Source organism: Phragmites australis, chromosome 14 (genome assembly GCF_958298935.1).
Source record: "Phragmites australis chromosome 14, lpPhrAust1.1, whole genome shotgun sequence".
NCBI classification, from domain to species: domain Eukaryota; kingdom Viridiplantae; phylum Streptophyta; class Magnoliopsida; order Poales; family Poaceae; genus Phragmites; species Phragmites australis.
In genome coordinates, this window is record NC_084934.1 from 26,201,101 (window position 1) to 26,216,789 (window position 15,689).

The 15,689-nt window shown below is 40.6% G+C and overlaps 1 protein-coding gene across 1 annotated transcript; it reads left to right on the forward strand.

Moving 5' to 3' along the window:
• Nucleotides 1-4,287: 4,287 nt before the first annotated feature.
• Nucleotides 4,288-9,076, forward strand: LOC133891521 (uncharacterized). Its single transcript, XM_062332249.1, has 10 exons — nucleotides 4,288-4,504; nucleotides 4,791-5,008; nucleotides 5,468-5,582; nucleotides 5,823-5,912; nucleotides 6,078-6,236; nucleotides 7,397-7,516; nucleotides 7,998-8,108; nucleotides 8,285-8,366; nucleotides 8,446-8,529; nucleotides 8,689-9,076. Exons 1-9 carry the CDS (start codon nucleotides 4,364-4,366, stop codon nucleotides 8,499-8,501), a joined length of 1,092 nt encoding a protein of 363 aa, XP_062188233.1. The 5' UTR covers nucleotides 4,288-4,363; the 3' UTR covers nucleotides 8,502-8,529; nucleotides 8,689-9,076.
• The last annotated feature ends 6,613 nt before the right edge of the window (nucleotides 9,077-15,689 follow it).

Below are 15,689 nucleotides of genomic sequence, written 5' to 3' on the forward strand. Positions count from 1 at the left end.
GGTCGAACGGTCCTCCCGTCGGGCTTCCGGCGAACGGACGACGGCATAAGGACGGCGAGGGCTCCTTGGTGCTCCTCGGCAGCACGTCGACGGCGTATTGGCGACGACGAGGTCGCAGCATCGGGAATGGTGATGGAGGCGGCGCTATGGTGGCGGCGAATCAGTTAAACAAAGGAGAGAGGGGCCGGCGGCTCTATTTATAGAGGGAGGCGGTGCGGCGCGTGACGTCGTGCGGTCGTCAGCGGCGAGGTGGCAGGATGAGTTCGCCGTATTTCCCGTGGCATGGGTGCCTGCGCTGTCCATGCGCGCATGGGCGCGGAATTCGCGCAACGCAGAGGCATGGGCGAAGAGAGGAGAGAGAGAGAGAGAGAGAGAGAGAGAGAGAGAGAGAGAGAGAGGGAGCGAAGGGGTGTCGCGGCTGACTCAGAGAGGCGGACGTCGTGGTGGCTTAGTTAATTGATACATTCCTTATGTTTGAATTGGTTCAACGAATACGGTGCAACAGTCATTTCCCAAATTATTTGTATTTTTTTATTGTTGATTATGTTCTATGACAAGTTTTTAAGTATATACTTTGTTATGTTCGACGTCAACATTTAACCCGAATTTCCTTTCCTTATGTTTTTTATGAGTGTTCAGCGTATGCTTGGATAAGGATGTAAACTTGGTTATACGACAATGTGTTGGCTGATGTTCAGAATATTACCTTTAGTGTTTGCAGTGCTTCAACAATATTAATAATGTTATTACTTAAAAGATACTTCGATGATGATGGCTAGTTTTAGAGGAGTCAACAATATTATGTGTAAATTTACAGCTCTTGTTGCAATGCACGAGTATTCAACTATACAATCTAATTTGCAAATGCATGCAAAGCAAAGCCATCATTCATCTCTCGGGGTACTGGAAATAAAACAATTACAAATGAGCAGTAGATCTGCCATGTGGCAGCATAAGGATTCACTTCTTAGATCTATTGATATAAACAATATCTATGCATATGTTTGATATCATCTCGTGCAAATTTTATTTCCGTTACAACGTACGGGTACTCAACTAGTTAAGCTAAAAAACTAGTAGCCCATGCATCAAAGCCTTGGAATAGCAGGCACCACAAGCCAAAGCCTAGAGAGAAACGTGCTGTCACATGGTCTCTTGCATCTTAGCCAAAGGCCCGGGTCACACTCCAACTTGTTAGAAAGATATACATATATATGTGCAAAGGAACATTGATTTCTCTGGGTAATGACTTCCTTGAAGAAACAATATAAGGATACTCCATAAACAAAGCCATGAGAGGTCAGATGTGCAGGCAACTTCTATTAGTGGTTCCCACAAATGTGTTGTGCTTAACCAAGCCAAACACTTCTCACCACTACACACAGAGGCCATTGATCCGTTGCCTTGTAACCAATTAACCGAACCTTTCTTTAGCAGCTAGACATCCTGCCTGCCTCCTTCAGTGGTCAGTACAATGCTGCTAAAATTAGCCAAGAGATGGGAGCTCTAATTGGGTGTTTGTGACCGGATCAGTAGGCAACCACTAACATCAAAATGCCATAAACTGTAGCTAACCATTTTGACTGTCTAGTTAGTGTTCCTTTTTTGTTTGGCCATCAGAGGTGTCGATTCGCGCTAATAACTCGGCATATTATTAGATGATGACACCGGACTAGCAGAAGCAAAGGTAGAGTCCACTATATATTTGAATTCAAGGATGTAATAATTGAGAGGGTTGATTCGTTAGTGAGCAAGAGACGACACCATCCAAGCTTTGGGGTTACTCTTCACAGAAAAGGATAACGCCTTTTTCCATGCCCTGAAATGTGTAACAATCATATCTGTTTCAGTAGCAAATGTTTCTCTCATCAGTCATCTCAGTTATGCTACTTGCTTTTCAGTGCACTGTCATTGGGGTTGTTAAAGAAATACAAGTTCTTTAATTAGTTGGGGAGCATTCAGAAGCTTTGGAATATAAGAAGATTATATGCAGAATGATGCAAAACTTACAAAACCAAACAGTGAAAATAGTTGACCAAGGTAACCAGGTAAAGGATATCCTTTATTCCATAACCATGTTCCATTGCTACATCTATGCAGTCGTAGTATTTTGGCTCCCTGTGAAAGAGATGAAATCAGGACCTTGAGCTCGTTTTGTTCTCTTTGAAAATACGGGCAGGAATTACAGGGGCGTAGCCAAAAGATAACTGAAATATTAAAAATTCTCCCTTTCGACACACATGTAAAAACAGTAAATATTTTGCTTGCAACCATCAACACAACCACCTGATCGACTGAATCTCATCATGGATAATTAAAGAAGGCACAATGTGATAAGATGTGCCACGCAATACTGTTAACCAACTTACTCCGTTTTAGAAGTAATGCAGGGAATAAAGTAGCATTTATCAAAATAAACCTCGCTTGGACGCAAATGCATCAGTACTCGATCTTGACCCCGAAGACGGGGAGGTACCTGAAGGAGCATGGCATGAAAGCTGCCTTGTACATCGCTGAGCATGTTCTGGTCTGGATGACAGCCAACTGGGAGCTTAGATGCTCCATCATCCCCACTGGAGCTCACCACACGCATCAAGAATTCAAGATGCTGCTGCACGAAAATGGTTGTCACGGCAAAACTGAGATCAGCTGAAATGATATCCGCTCTACAGTTCTCGAGAGGCATGACCAACAGTTTTGTTGAGAGATTGAGAGAGTTAGTATTGTTCGTTGATTGATGGCTGTTTACATATATGTATATATATACATGTTCAAAGGGTATGAACATGTCCATTCAGTAATGAATGGTAATCTTTTGGTTCAATAACTGAAAAGCAGTTAGTGTTGCTAATGACTTAATTGATTACATGTATAATTCCTAAGAGGTGTCAGTTTGTAACAAGGAGGAGACCCGGCTGCATGTATCCCGGGATGTTGCAGAGGCCGGAACAAAGTTATTCCATTATCTAAGAAAAGAGGGAACGAGAACATGTCGTCGCGGCGAACTGGTGGACATGCAATTTTTTTAAGGTCATGGTGCCCATTTCACTGAGACCTGCCTGCACCTTGACGGTGCAGTTGCTGAAGCGTTGCGTGGTATCATCGCTTGATCAAGAGAGCGTGCACCGTCATGCTGGGACCTCAGAGCAACATGCATGATCCACCCTGCTGTCGGTAGGAGCTGGAAGTGGAAGCCATGACATGGTGACAACTGACAACCCCACAGGTTACGGCAAAATCTCGTCCCGTTTGGATGGACCGAATCCCGGCTCCAATCACATTGGCTTCGTGTGGTTCGAAATAGAATTCAATTTGATGAGACGAGGCTAGATTTTGTTTGCACTTAGTAAAGGGTCCAGAGAAATGAGCAACCAAAATATAGTCAACTTACAATTGACTCCACTGAATTTTCTAGTCTTAATTTTACGAACCAATCTTCGACGATTTGAAGAATGCCACCGTAAATAATCAGAGTCTAGGTTACTGACAGAGTTTTTTTACCGGTAACTAAAATCTACCAGAAGTCACTGGTAAACAGGATTCGAATAAAATTCAAATAAATTTAAACAAAAGTCAAATAAAATTTCAATAAAATACCTATAAACATGGTAAAAATTTTCTACCGGAGTTCACCAGTAGACCTGGTAAACTGAATATATTGGATGTAAATGGAGTAGGCGTTCGGCTTTCTTAGGCTGTCGGATGTGGAGCGGATGGTGAAGATTCGGTAGAAAAAGTTCTCATAACTCTTAGTGTCTGTTTATTTGGGCTTTTGCTTTTGAATTTTTCTAAAAAGTTATATTTTTGTTTGTCTGAAAAGCTACTTTTTAAAAATAGATCGTTGATTTTTACAATAATTTTTTGACTTTTTCGCATATAGCTTCTTAGAAAAACGTCTCTTAGTAATATTCTTAGTTTTAGTTTATTTTCCTCAAAATCACTTTCTAACTTCTCCAAAAGCTACTTCCCTATAACCTCACCTATTCTGACTTCTAATTTATACTCTATCCGATTTTTAAATATATGACGTTTTGATCAAAATACAGTCAAATTTTTAAAACTTTGATCGTCAATAGCTTCTAAAATATTTATTTTGAAAACCTAAAAATGTAATATTATAAAAGTATTTTTCAAGATAAATCTACACATGTGATTTTTATATTTTTAAAGTAAATATTTTAAATCTATTACCCGTCAAAATTTTAAAAATTTAACTAGATTTTGATCAAAACATCGTATATTTAAAACCGAAAAAAAAGTAACTTCTAACACGAATAGAAACAAAAGGAAAAAGGAAAAAGAAAGGTGCAGTTACACGTTGCAGCTTTGCCCTTTCTCTCGTCTCTCAGCGGCGGCGGCGGCCATGGAGGACAACGACGACTGCCCTCCCCTCGCCGTCGAGCTCCCACCGCAGGAGCCATCCCCTCCAGCGCCAGCTTACTCCGCTGCCTCGCCAGTTGGCGTCACCGTCATCACCGGCTACCTCGGGGCTGGCAAGTCCACGGTGAGAATTTTCTCCGTACCCTAACCCCCCCCTCCCGACCTTTCCCTCTCCCCAATGTGTCCGGTGAAGCAGGCGCGTCAGTATCCTTGTGCTACGTAGAATCGGATACAAATTGCGGGCTTCCCGCTGTACAAAGTCGTGCCGATACAGTGATGGGTTGCCATTAATCTCACCAAATTGAATCCTGGTTTAATCTATCTTGTGTTAAGTTTCGTAGTCAGTTTGTTGATTTAGCTAAATGGGTCGCTTTGCGTTGACACTTACTCCTTGGACATTAATTTTTCAGTTAGTCAACTACATTTTGAATGAGCAACATGGGAAGAGAATTGCCGTAATACTAAATGAGTTTGGAGAGGAAATTGGAGTTGAAAGGGCAATGATCAATGAGGGGCAAGGTGGTGCACTCGTCGAGGAATGGGTGGAGCTGGCAAATGGATGCGTCTGTTGCACTGTAAAACACAACCTGGTTCAAGCACTAGAGCAGCTTGTGCAGAGAAAGGAGAGGTAAAATACACTTATTCCTATATACGTGCCAATACTTTACATACAAGTACAACATAAGATCCTATAAGTATAGCCCTTCTATTGGTATATTTTTGTTTCTTTTTTTCTGTACCTGTTGATGACTTGATGTGTTCAAATTATCTGGTGATATATTTTGATCTGATGTTGACATTTGGCTGTAGCTCTGAATTATTGACATCCTGTTTTTAGCTCAAAACACCCTGCTTATTCATGAATAGGGGATCAATTTTCGTTTGCTAAAGATAGTTGCTTGCCTGTTCTGTTCTACATAAAACACTGGAGTTAAATTAATTCTTCGATGTCTAATAATAGGTCATGCTCTTAGTCTCTTACTTTGGTCATATGTTGGAAGTTGGATATAATAGTACCTTGTAAATTACGATGACATAAATTGATGTTAATTGTCCTAATCTAGTGGAGTCATTCGGTACACTGCAGAATGGATCATATATTACTTGAGACAACGGGATTGGCTGATCCTGCACCACTTGTCTCTATTCTTTGGCTGGACGATCAATTGGAGTCATCAATTAGACTTGATTCTATCATCACGGTTAGTTTAACCTTAAATATTGTTTTTCCACAATTGTCAATCATCATTTTTGAAAGGGAGAAAACACTGTTGCTTAGCACATCCATAGCCTTGTTCTGCAGCTTCTTCTTTACACTTATCATTCCTATAATATTTAAAAGCTTAGCAAACTGTATGGTTTTGGCTCCTTACAGTTGCTCACAATTGAAACTATTGCAGCACTTTGGACTTCTTTTATACATTTTTACTGCCTACCTGCAGGTTATTGATGCAAAAAACTTTAGGCTTCAGATTGATGAGCACAAAAACTCTTCCTCATTCCCCGAAGCCTTTCATCAAATTGCATTTGCGGTAACTTGTGCTTCATGTTTCTCTTGCTCCTATCATGTCATGGTTTATTTTTGTGATCTTCACTTCTAGAATCCGGAGTTTCTTTTGTTGATTCCATCTGCAGTTGAAATTCCTTAGTTCAATATCAAAATAACTATAACATAGTTTCAAAATACTGTTCAACAGGATGTTGTGATATTGAACAAAATTGACCTAGTGAAAGACTGTCTTGAGGATTTGGAAAGGCACATTTATGACGTAAATGCTCTGGTTACAGTAGTGCAGTCTATACGGTGCCAGGTTGACTTGAGTACAGTATTTAATCGGCAAGCGTATGGTGCCAAGGTCAGTAAACTATTAAGAACATAAATTCAGTTTTTATCCCTTTGTATTTGGTGTGAAAAAAAATCTTGAATTGGTGATTGGTCAACAAATTTAAATTCTAGTCATGGTAACGTATTTAATCTAATTTACCTAGGTTTTTAATGTTATAGATTATCTTTGGCAACTCAGAGATTTATTCTCAGGAGGTCATTCAAACTATATAGTCTATAACCATGAGCTGCTCAGTAAAAGATACTCAAAGTTGGTTTATTCAGCAGCAGCAAATGCTACTCATTCAAAATAAAGCTATTAAGGATATGTCTAACCAATAAAATAAATCAGTGAACTATGGCTTTTGGGCTTCTATGTGCTCATGCTAGCTAGCAATTACACCCTATAAATTGAAGTATTGCACACGTAAATTCAGTTTTTATCCCTTTGTATTTGGTGTGAAAAAAAAAATCTTGAATTGGTGATTGGTCAACAAATTTAAATTCTAGTCATGGCAACGTATTTAATCTAATTTACCTAGATGTTTAATGTTATAGATTATCTTTGGCAACTCAGAGATTTATTCTCAGGAGGTCATTCAAACTATATAGTCTATAACCATGAGCTGCTCAGTAAAAGATACTCATTCAAAATAAAGCTATTAAGGATATGTCTAACCAATAAAATAAATCAGTGAACTATGTCTTTTGGGCTTCTATGTGCTCATTCTAGCTAGCAATTACACCCTATAAATTGAAGTATTGCATTGTATAGTATTATAATTTATCCTCCGCAATACATCATGTACCCTTTAGGGTGTTAAAGTATTACACTACTCATTAGCACTATTCTTATATGTTCTGAATTTTAAGAAACTAAATAGAAATCAACAAAAAATGTGCGAAGCTGCCTCTTTGTCCTCTTTAAGGCATTATACTGACTTATACATTGATATGTGAAGCACCTAACTTGTTTTGGGGTGAACCACGCTGATAATCTTGATACAGCTGTCGAATTCTTATATAAACAAATTACCAAAATTCAGGATTAAAAATCTTACTTTATCAGTGTCTTTTCTGGTACTTTTTTGTAGTTATTGCTGGTTAGTTACTAAACCTTGTGGTCCACAAACAATGGATCACCTTAAATCAGGGACGTAACTCTAACTATTTTTATGTCTTTTCCCCTAGAATTTGTCGCATCTGCAAGAACTTCTGGATTACAGTAAATCAGTGCCACCTAGCCTCCGGCATGACAACAGTATTTCCACCTTGTGCTTCCAAGAACAAGATCCAGTTTACTTGCCTAAGGTACTTTCCCTCTTTAGTTGAACCATGCCTACAGAATCTATGTAATAAAATCAGACATTAAAGCTTTGTCATCAGGCAGTTATAAGAAAAAAATGGAGACTGTAAGTAAAGAGATATCTTATTCTTAGATGTCGAGTTAAAGATGCACAATTGGAACACTTTAATAATGATAATCTTAGTTTATCCTCTTCCATAGTTTGTATACACACCATGGTTTTTTCTTAGAACTTTAAAGTATGTGCTGTCTCATTTCACAATACGTGGCAGCCTAATTTCATACACATTTGCTGCTTTTAAGAAGTTCCTAGAACAAGTAATTGCAAGCTCTGAATTTCGAATATGTTCTTGTCTGTCAATTTTGAAACACTTCTTCCTGGTTAACGATGCAGCACACTTGGAAACAATATCTGACTTACATACCAGTTTATTTAGAATGAATACTCAGCCTCCAATTATCAATTGTACATATTTGTTTTTACAGGTGGAATCTTGGCTTGAGGATCTTCTTTGGGAAAAGAAATCTAATATGGATATATATCGTTGCAAAGGGATTCTACATATCCACAACTCTGACCAAGTTCATACATTACAGGTTGTTACATCATAACAGGAATCTGATAGAAAAATTGCATAACCAGATAAAGCTATCAAGCAATTTTTTTTATCATATCCCTCCATATAAAAACTAATAACTAGAGAACTGTGTTAAATGTACCTGTTTTGCTGCACAGATTGTCACTACTGAAGTCTGATTTTGCCACTATGCAGGCAGTGAGGGAAGTCTATGAGATTGTGCCGGCTCGAGAATGGTCTGAGGCACAGTCTCGCGTGAACAAGATAGTTTTCATAGGTAAAACTCAAAACTCAGTAGTTCAGCGTCCACAGCTTCTTAAACCGGTCATAATCTTTCTATGCCTATTTTGCCACAGGCCGCAATCTGGATATCGATGTTCTTCGAGATTCATTCAGTGGTTGCAAGTGCTGATAATGATTTTTTGTTTGTCTTGTACAATGTAAGTTGCTGTTTGTTTTGGTGGTTGTGGTCCGCATTTCATGGGCATCGTGTGCCATTATGGATAGCTTTGATATCTTTTTAAATCATCTTAATTATCAAGTTCTATGTTATGCCGTACAAATGTTTGGCGTTTTAACTTCCTTCCCTGTATGTATAGGTACAAGGTACCTTCGTGTTTGTGTAACAAACTGAAGAAACCCATATGGCCAATGCTTGGATGAATCTTGTATAGTTCCCAAATTTATACTTTATCAATGGAGAATCTTCAACAGATGGGAAGCAACTTGCAACGCCAACATTAAGAGAGGAAAACTGCTGGTTTTATTTATTGTATCACCTTGGTAGCTCCTCTCTGAAGCACCATGGTTGCTGAGCTTTGTTCCTGCTCAATGGCAAATGCAACCTTGTTCAGTTGTGGAAGAGTCATGTATCTAGTGATAAGATTTTGTACTTTGTGGTATGAATTTAGTTCGAGTAATATGCGAACCGTTCAACAACATTTTGATTACTGAACAATAACATAGCGGCAGTGCCGCAGTGGCGAATTCTCGCATGAAGTAGGAACTGGGAGACATCAAACCGAAGTTTTGCTTCTTTGATTTGTGGCCTCTTTGGGCTTGTGGTCCGTGTACTATGCAAATCCTTGGAAGAGATGGCTCAGCAGAATGATACTTACGCTAAGAAAAAGCAGGATGCTAGTACTACTGCTGCTTACCGAGTTGTTTCCTAAATCTTAACTGTAGAGTAGGGTGATGAAGATTGACGAGCGTGGACTCGTGGTGTTTGAAGGACATTTTTTTTCTGACCGTCTACAAATAATGCTGCTGAAAATACTCTTATAAATAATGCGGCTGAAAATACTCTTATAAATTACCTGTAGGTATCTGAATGCAACCGGGAATCATCCATGGATAAATGATTAAGAATTTTTTTTATTTGTCATCGAAAGATAAGTTAATTTTTTTTTATCATCCCACGAAATGAACTTTTTTATTTGTCACTGTTAAATTTCAGTCTTTTCTCGCCATTATCATCTATTTGACTTGTAGAAAAAACATGTGTTGCCCTTGATGAGGAGAACAATAGCCTTGGGTGCGGCTGCTAGGGGTGAACGGCGGCGAGTCATAGTGTTGGTGTGGACGCTCATGATGGGGATGCGGTCCCCCGCATAGCTGTCCTCCTCACCCTCGACGCTTTCCCCTTCCAACCGCTCTTGCTTCTAGGAGGGATTTATGGCTCGAGCCCCGCTGCCATTTGCCATCGGTAGTCACGCACGAGGCCGGTGTCCTCTTCCCCGAGGAAAATTTTGTATTTTATATCGGTCAAATGGATGGTAGTGGCGAATAAAAATGAAAATTAGAAGCTGTGACAAATAAGAAAGTTCATTTCGTGGATGACACAGCGAGAATTACTATATTTCTGATGGCAAAAAAGTAATTTTCTCTAAATGATCACGTGAGTTTAACGGTTTATAGCTAGGTACACCTTGACATAGAGCAAAATTACGAAACCACCCTCTAGCTCCGCAGTCCACTATTCCATTCCTGATTCCATCGGCCCATCTGTGTTTTTTTTTACTTTAGCCCTTTTTAAATTAATATTTTAAAAACAGCACATGTGAAACTGATTTTCTAAGAACTACTCCATTTTGTCGCGCTGAAGTCATTGCGTGACTCCTCAACATGGTCACGCCACATGCATTGGCGTGACTCCTCAACATAGTCACACCAAGTGACCAAGGTTGCCAATCTAGCATAAGCCCTAACGCCTTTACACACGGGGCCGACGTGGCATCGCTGAGTCACGTCAAAGGTGTTGGCGTCATCGTCTGTCACGCCAGTACCATATGTCGTACGACGTGGTTCATTTTAATGCGAAGGAGAGGTACACTATCAAATGCTAAAGAGGTTGTGGATGGATGTATGGGTCTGCCTTATTCTAAGTGACGGTCGACGATGGAAGGTCACAAATATGAAACAACCTCACACTTGTGGGTCAACGAGGCCCAAACAAGTGCACTCCCAGTGCATGGCGAGGTACCTTGGTCAGCGTATCACCCCCATCATTTGGGTAGATTCAGACATGACTGTGACCTCTCTAATTGAGTATATACTTGGATTTACCAATTACCGGGTGTTGTATAGTAAGGCATGGAGGACGAAGCAACATGGCATGGCATTACTATAGAGAGATTAAAAGGAGGCATATGCAAGGGTCTCTAGGATCTTGGATGCAATTTCACATTTCAACCCTGAAACTAAGTGATTCATTTCATCTGGTGGCATGATGGGCAGCGATAGAGGTGTCATGAAGCTCGTCAAGCAGTGTCATACAACGTGTGTTTTGGTGCTTCCCTTAATGTGTGAAGGCCTTCAAGAATTGTAGGCCTGCGATTGGTGTTGATGTCACTTTCTTGATGGGAAAGTATAAGGGTACATTGATGATTGATGTTGGCATTGATATGGAAGATCAGTGTGAAGAACCGTCTAGATAGTATTTTAATTAATCATTAAATCAATCATTTTCATAATCATGACCACAATGATTAACTAGAATACCATTCTGGTAGTCCCGGCATGTGTTTTGTGCCCAAGATAGGAACACAAGCATTTCCAACTTATATCATCAGAATAAAACTTAATAAAGAGCGAGTAATGAAATTATATTACAAGCCTTTAAATATTAATAATTTCTGATAATTTACAACAAAAGAGAGAGCTAGAGGGACAATAAAGCAGATCACTCCTAGCCAAAAGAGAAACTATGCAGTGAAAGACAAATCTATTAACAACAAAGATATGTGGAGCCATATGCCCTTAGATTCTACCCCAAAATAACGTCACACAAGTAGTTTGCACTACTCATCCCCACTGCCTACCTCGGCGGGCGCAAAGTAGCCGAACACTACATCCTCTACGTTGGTAGCACCTGAAAGAGCAGCATGAGTACGAAGGTATTCGTAAGACTTAATCCATATTGGGTACATATAAATAACCCGACTCTAAGGATTATGCATTTGGATAAATTAGAAATGATCAGTCATAAGGTTAAGTAAAGTTCATATACAAAAGCAGTTTTGCCACAAATATGTGAGCATCTATTCTTAATTACATGCACATTTCTACCCTATAATTCTCAACATGAACCTATATATAGCTGGAACTATCATAAATATATTCATAACGGAATCATCTCAACCACATCCAAACATATCATACCACACTATCCCATTCGTGACTCTACGACTGCTGCAAATGGACAAAAGCATACTCATGACTGAGAGTGTGATAATTTGAATTATTCTTACACCCTGCAGGGGTACATCTTTACCCACACGACTCGAGTACCATTCAGCTTGCGTAACCACACAGGCCCCCACGAGGAGGTACTTGTGTCAACCTTTCTCATACCCAGAACTACCCATTTACATATACCCCTATGACACCGGGGTTACCATGAATGTGTCTTGGACACCTTCGGCTCACCGCCACCTTACTTCTCCATTTCTTTTTCTCTTACACGTCATAGGACCACAAGGCAAGCATCAGTGCGACGTATGATAATCGGCTTATCTTACTATTAGATCGCTTGTGGTTAGTATGGAAAATGCTTGAGCCAACTGCAACAATGGTCGATACTTAAACGATGCAAGCAGTCTATGACATTTGGATTCCTCTCCGACCTACCCTAGCACTGCCCACATCTCGCCTCATCCTCACAACTCATCCATCCCAATGTCATTATCATTGTGAACCATAAGTAAGCCCTAAGATTGCGAGCAATGGTTGAACCACCACTCGACTTCTACCGAAAACCTACGCATTGCTAAGCATTTTGGTTAACCTTTGAAGTTAGACATCAATATTATCATACCTAGGTTACAAGAATAAGGATCAACAACAATACCAAGGTTAAAGTAATACATCAACATAGGTTCTTCCCATATCACCCGACTCTGGAACACTAATCATGCAAACATACATAAAACATAATGTATCATATTAGACACAATCGATCCAAAGTAGTAGATTGAGTATGCTTAGATGCTTGTCTTGCTGCTCTGACTCTTGTCTTCAACTACTTGGTCCAGTGTTGCCTTTAACCACTTGGACCGTTGCCGCGACACTCTCTAATGAATCGAGAATGCATCGCATAAATAAGTGAATAATAGAAAAGTTTGCATATGATGCATACTCGAACAATAATAAAGCATCATGTTTCGAAAATATTTGTAAAGGAACGCTAAACAATCCGGGTTAAAAAAAAGTTTGAACCTCGGATAAGACAACCTAAGTGCATAAAGCTTGGAGCTACTGGCGATCAGACCGATGGTACAATGGCTGTCATACTGGTGGCGTGCATAGAGTTTAGGGCCTTGGCGGTTAGACCGATGGTATGGTGATGGTCAGACCGACAGCTGGCGGTTAGACCGGCCCTAGTGGCGGTCTAACTCCTGACTATTAGGTTTTGCTGTGGTTTTGAACTAACTTACCAGCGGTTAGACCAGTCTAAGCGACGGTCGGACCGGCCTGAGCGGCGGTTAGACCAAGAGACTCTACCAACACCACTTTATGAGGCCGCCGATGAAGGCTCCAGCGAAACCTTCAACTATGAAGTGTACCAAAGTATTCCACGAGACTAGGGAAATATTTTCTATGATTGTTCAGACAGCATGCATGGTCCAAACACATGAAGCCCCGTGGATGAGATCTAGATCTAGGTTTAACTTGGGTTTCTCGGTTCAAATCAAAACAGTAAGCAACTAGAGCTAGGAAATGACGAAAAATGACATGGGAAGGTTTACCTCGGTGTAGGGGAACTTCCTATCGGATTGGTTCCCCTCGGGGAAGCTCCGATTTGTGGATCGAGCCTCGAGGTGGTTGCTAAGCTTAAGATGAAGAAGCCTGGGGAAAAGCATCTCCGGTGATGGAGAAGAGGGGGAAGAACTCGGGGAAGCCTTCAGGAAGCTCGAGGAAGTCCCCATCGTCTATCTCCCGTCATGGAGTTTTCCTCTCCCTCTCTCTAAGTTTTGGGTGAGGGAGAGGGAGTGAGAGAGAAAAGAGAGAGTGAGTGAGAGAGAGAGTGATCCACTCACTTAAGTCGAGTCTATGACTCTGGCAGTTAGACCGCGAAAAGCCTACGTGGCTGCCCTTGGCGGTCAGACCGCTGGGGATCCCAATCAGACCATGGAAACAATATTTTTCCCTTTTCTTTTTTTTTTCTATTCTTCTTCTTCAAAGTATTTAGGGCTTCCCTAAAGAGCTCTAGACCATCTCCTAAGTATTTTTGAAATATGTTTGAAACTTAATTTAATAAATAAATGCGTAGAAACAATTATCATGATGATCATACATGCTTCATTACGTGATTAACTTTTTGGACGTGACAATCAGTTGGTCCCCCTATCATTTGCGTTGACAGAAGGAGAGAAGAACAACATTTGGTCATGGTTCTTATACTTGGTTCTCCATTGCATAATTGGACCGACACGCTAAGTTTGTATGATATCAGATCAGCACCAAGGTCTTCTTAATGCAAGTAGAGAACAAATAGAGGGTTACCCTCCTCTTGTGCACCGGTGGTGCATATGTTATTTTGCTGCAAACATTTGGATAAGAAAAAAGAGAAAGGAGGTAATTAAGAAGCTAAAGATACTTTGCAAAGTTAAAGAGGAGAGATAGTTCAAGAAAAGGCTTAAAGAATTGGAGAAGCTTTTGAACGAGCCTGCGACAGAGTGGTTGAAGGGTGAAATGGCTGATAAATGCAAATGGATGCTAGGGTATGACGTGGATGGTTGTAGGTATGGAACAATGACCATAAATATCTCAGAGGTATTCAGCAATGTCCTTAATGGCATCCATGCAATGGTTGTGGCTGTCATCGTGGAGTACACCTTCCACAAATGCAATTTCTATTTTGTCAATCGGTGAAAGAAAGCATGTAGTGGACTTGATGCTGGTGATGAGGTGTGGGGAAAGGCTATCTCTAAGCACCTTATGAAGCAGGGAGAAATATTTGCTACCTAAGAGGCACAACTCTTTAATCCAAGGACCTATGTTTACAGAGTTACATAAGTATTTTGGACTAGTGTAGGGGGTGAGAGCTCTGGTGGCAGGATCTTTAGAGTCGACTTAACTATAGCAGAGTGCACGCGTAGGACCTCTCAATTGTTGCATGTCTCGTTCTCTCATGTCATCACAGCATGCCGGATGAGAAGAGTGGACCACCATCACCCGACTACTTGATCCCAGTGTATTCTAGAATGGCTCTGAAGACTTGGGAGTCCACCTTCGAGCCTGTACTATAAAATTATGTCAAATTATGGTCTACTAAAATAAAAACCAGGGAGGAGGAAGAGAAAATGGCTCCGGAACGAGATTATTCTATTTCCCCCCTTTATTTCCATACTCAAACACGCTATGATATTTTCACCAACTTCATGGCAGAGGGTTTGTAGGAGCTGCCATTGCCTTGCGTACAAGATGAGCTGCATGACAACATCGGATGTGGCACTAGCACCAGGTGCTACTTCTTCCCAGCCATCTACTGGCCATGCGACAACTTTGACCCAATAGACATCAGTGCACTATGGCACCAGGGTCCCCATTCGTAGTGCTAGTGTTGCTCGCACGATATCGCGCACTAGCTCAAGGACTGTCTCTACCTCCTCAATAGTGGCTGCACATGGGAAAGTTAAGGCCCGACGCGAGGAACCCTCTGAGAGTAAAGAAGACAACTTAGAGGGTGATGACCCATCCTATGGGCCCGATGAGATTGGGAGCTCATAGCTCGCAGGCGCTCCTCCACTAACACATGCTTCACAGAAGTCACGGCGTGCACGTGACAGGAATGCCATTGGGGGTGCCAATATTCTTGCTACCAACTCAAGCCATGATAGGAGAAAGAAGAAGCCATACATACCACAGGGCTGAGTAGTGAATAATGTTATGTGTGTGGTGATTGAACAATATCATGTGTGAACTATCTTGTGTTGACACTTTAGTTTTGTCATGTTGCTTGTGCTATTAAACAATATCATGTGTGCGGTTCTTTTATGTGGACTATATGTATGAAGTTGGATTATACTCAAATTTCTTATATCATTTGATGGATGTGCTGTTTTGAAGCTTTACTATTGAGAAGCTTTACTGTTGTGAA

Coding starts and splice junctions, on each gene's coding strand:
- LOC133891521 (XM_062332249.1), top strand. CDS start 4,364: ATGGAGGACAACGACGACTGCCCTCCCCTCGCCGTCGAGCTCCCACCG. Junction 4,505..4,790: donor TCGGGGCTGGCAAGTCCACG/GTGAGAATTTTC, acceptor TTAATTTTTCAG/TTAGTCAACTACATTTTGAA. Junction 5,009..5,467: donor CTTGTGCAGAGAAAGGAGAG/GTAAAATACACT, acceptor GGTACACTGCAG/AATGGATCATATATTACTTG.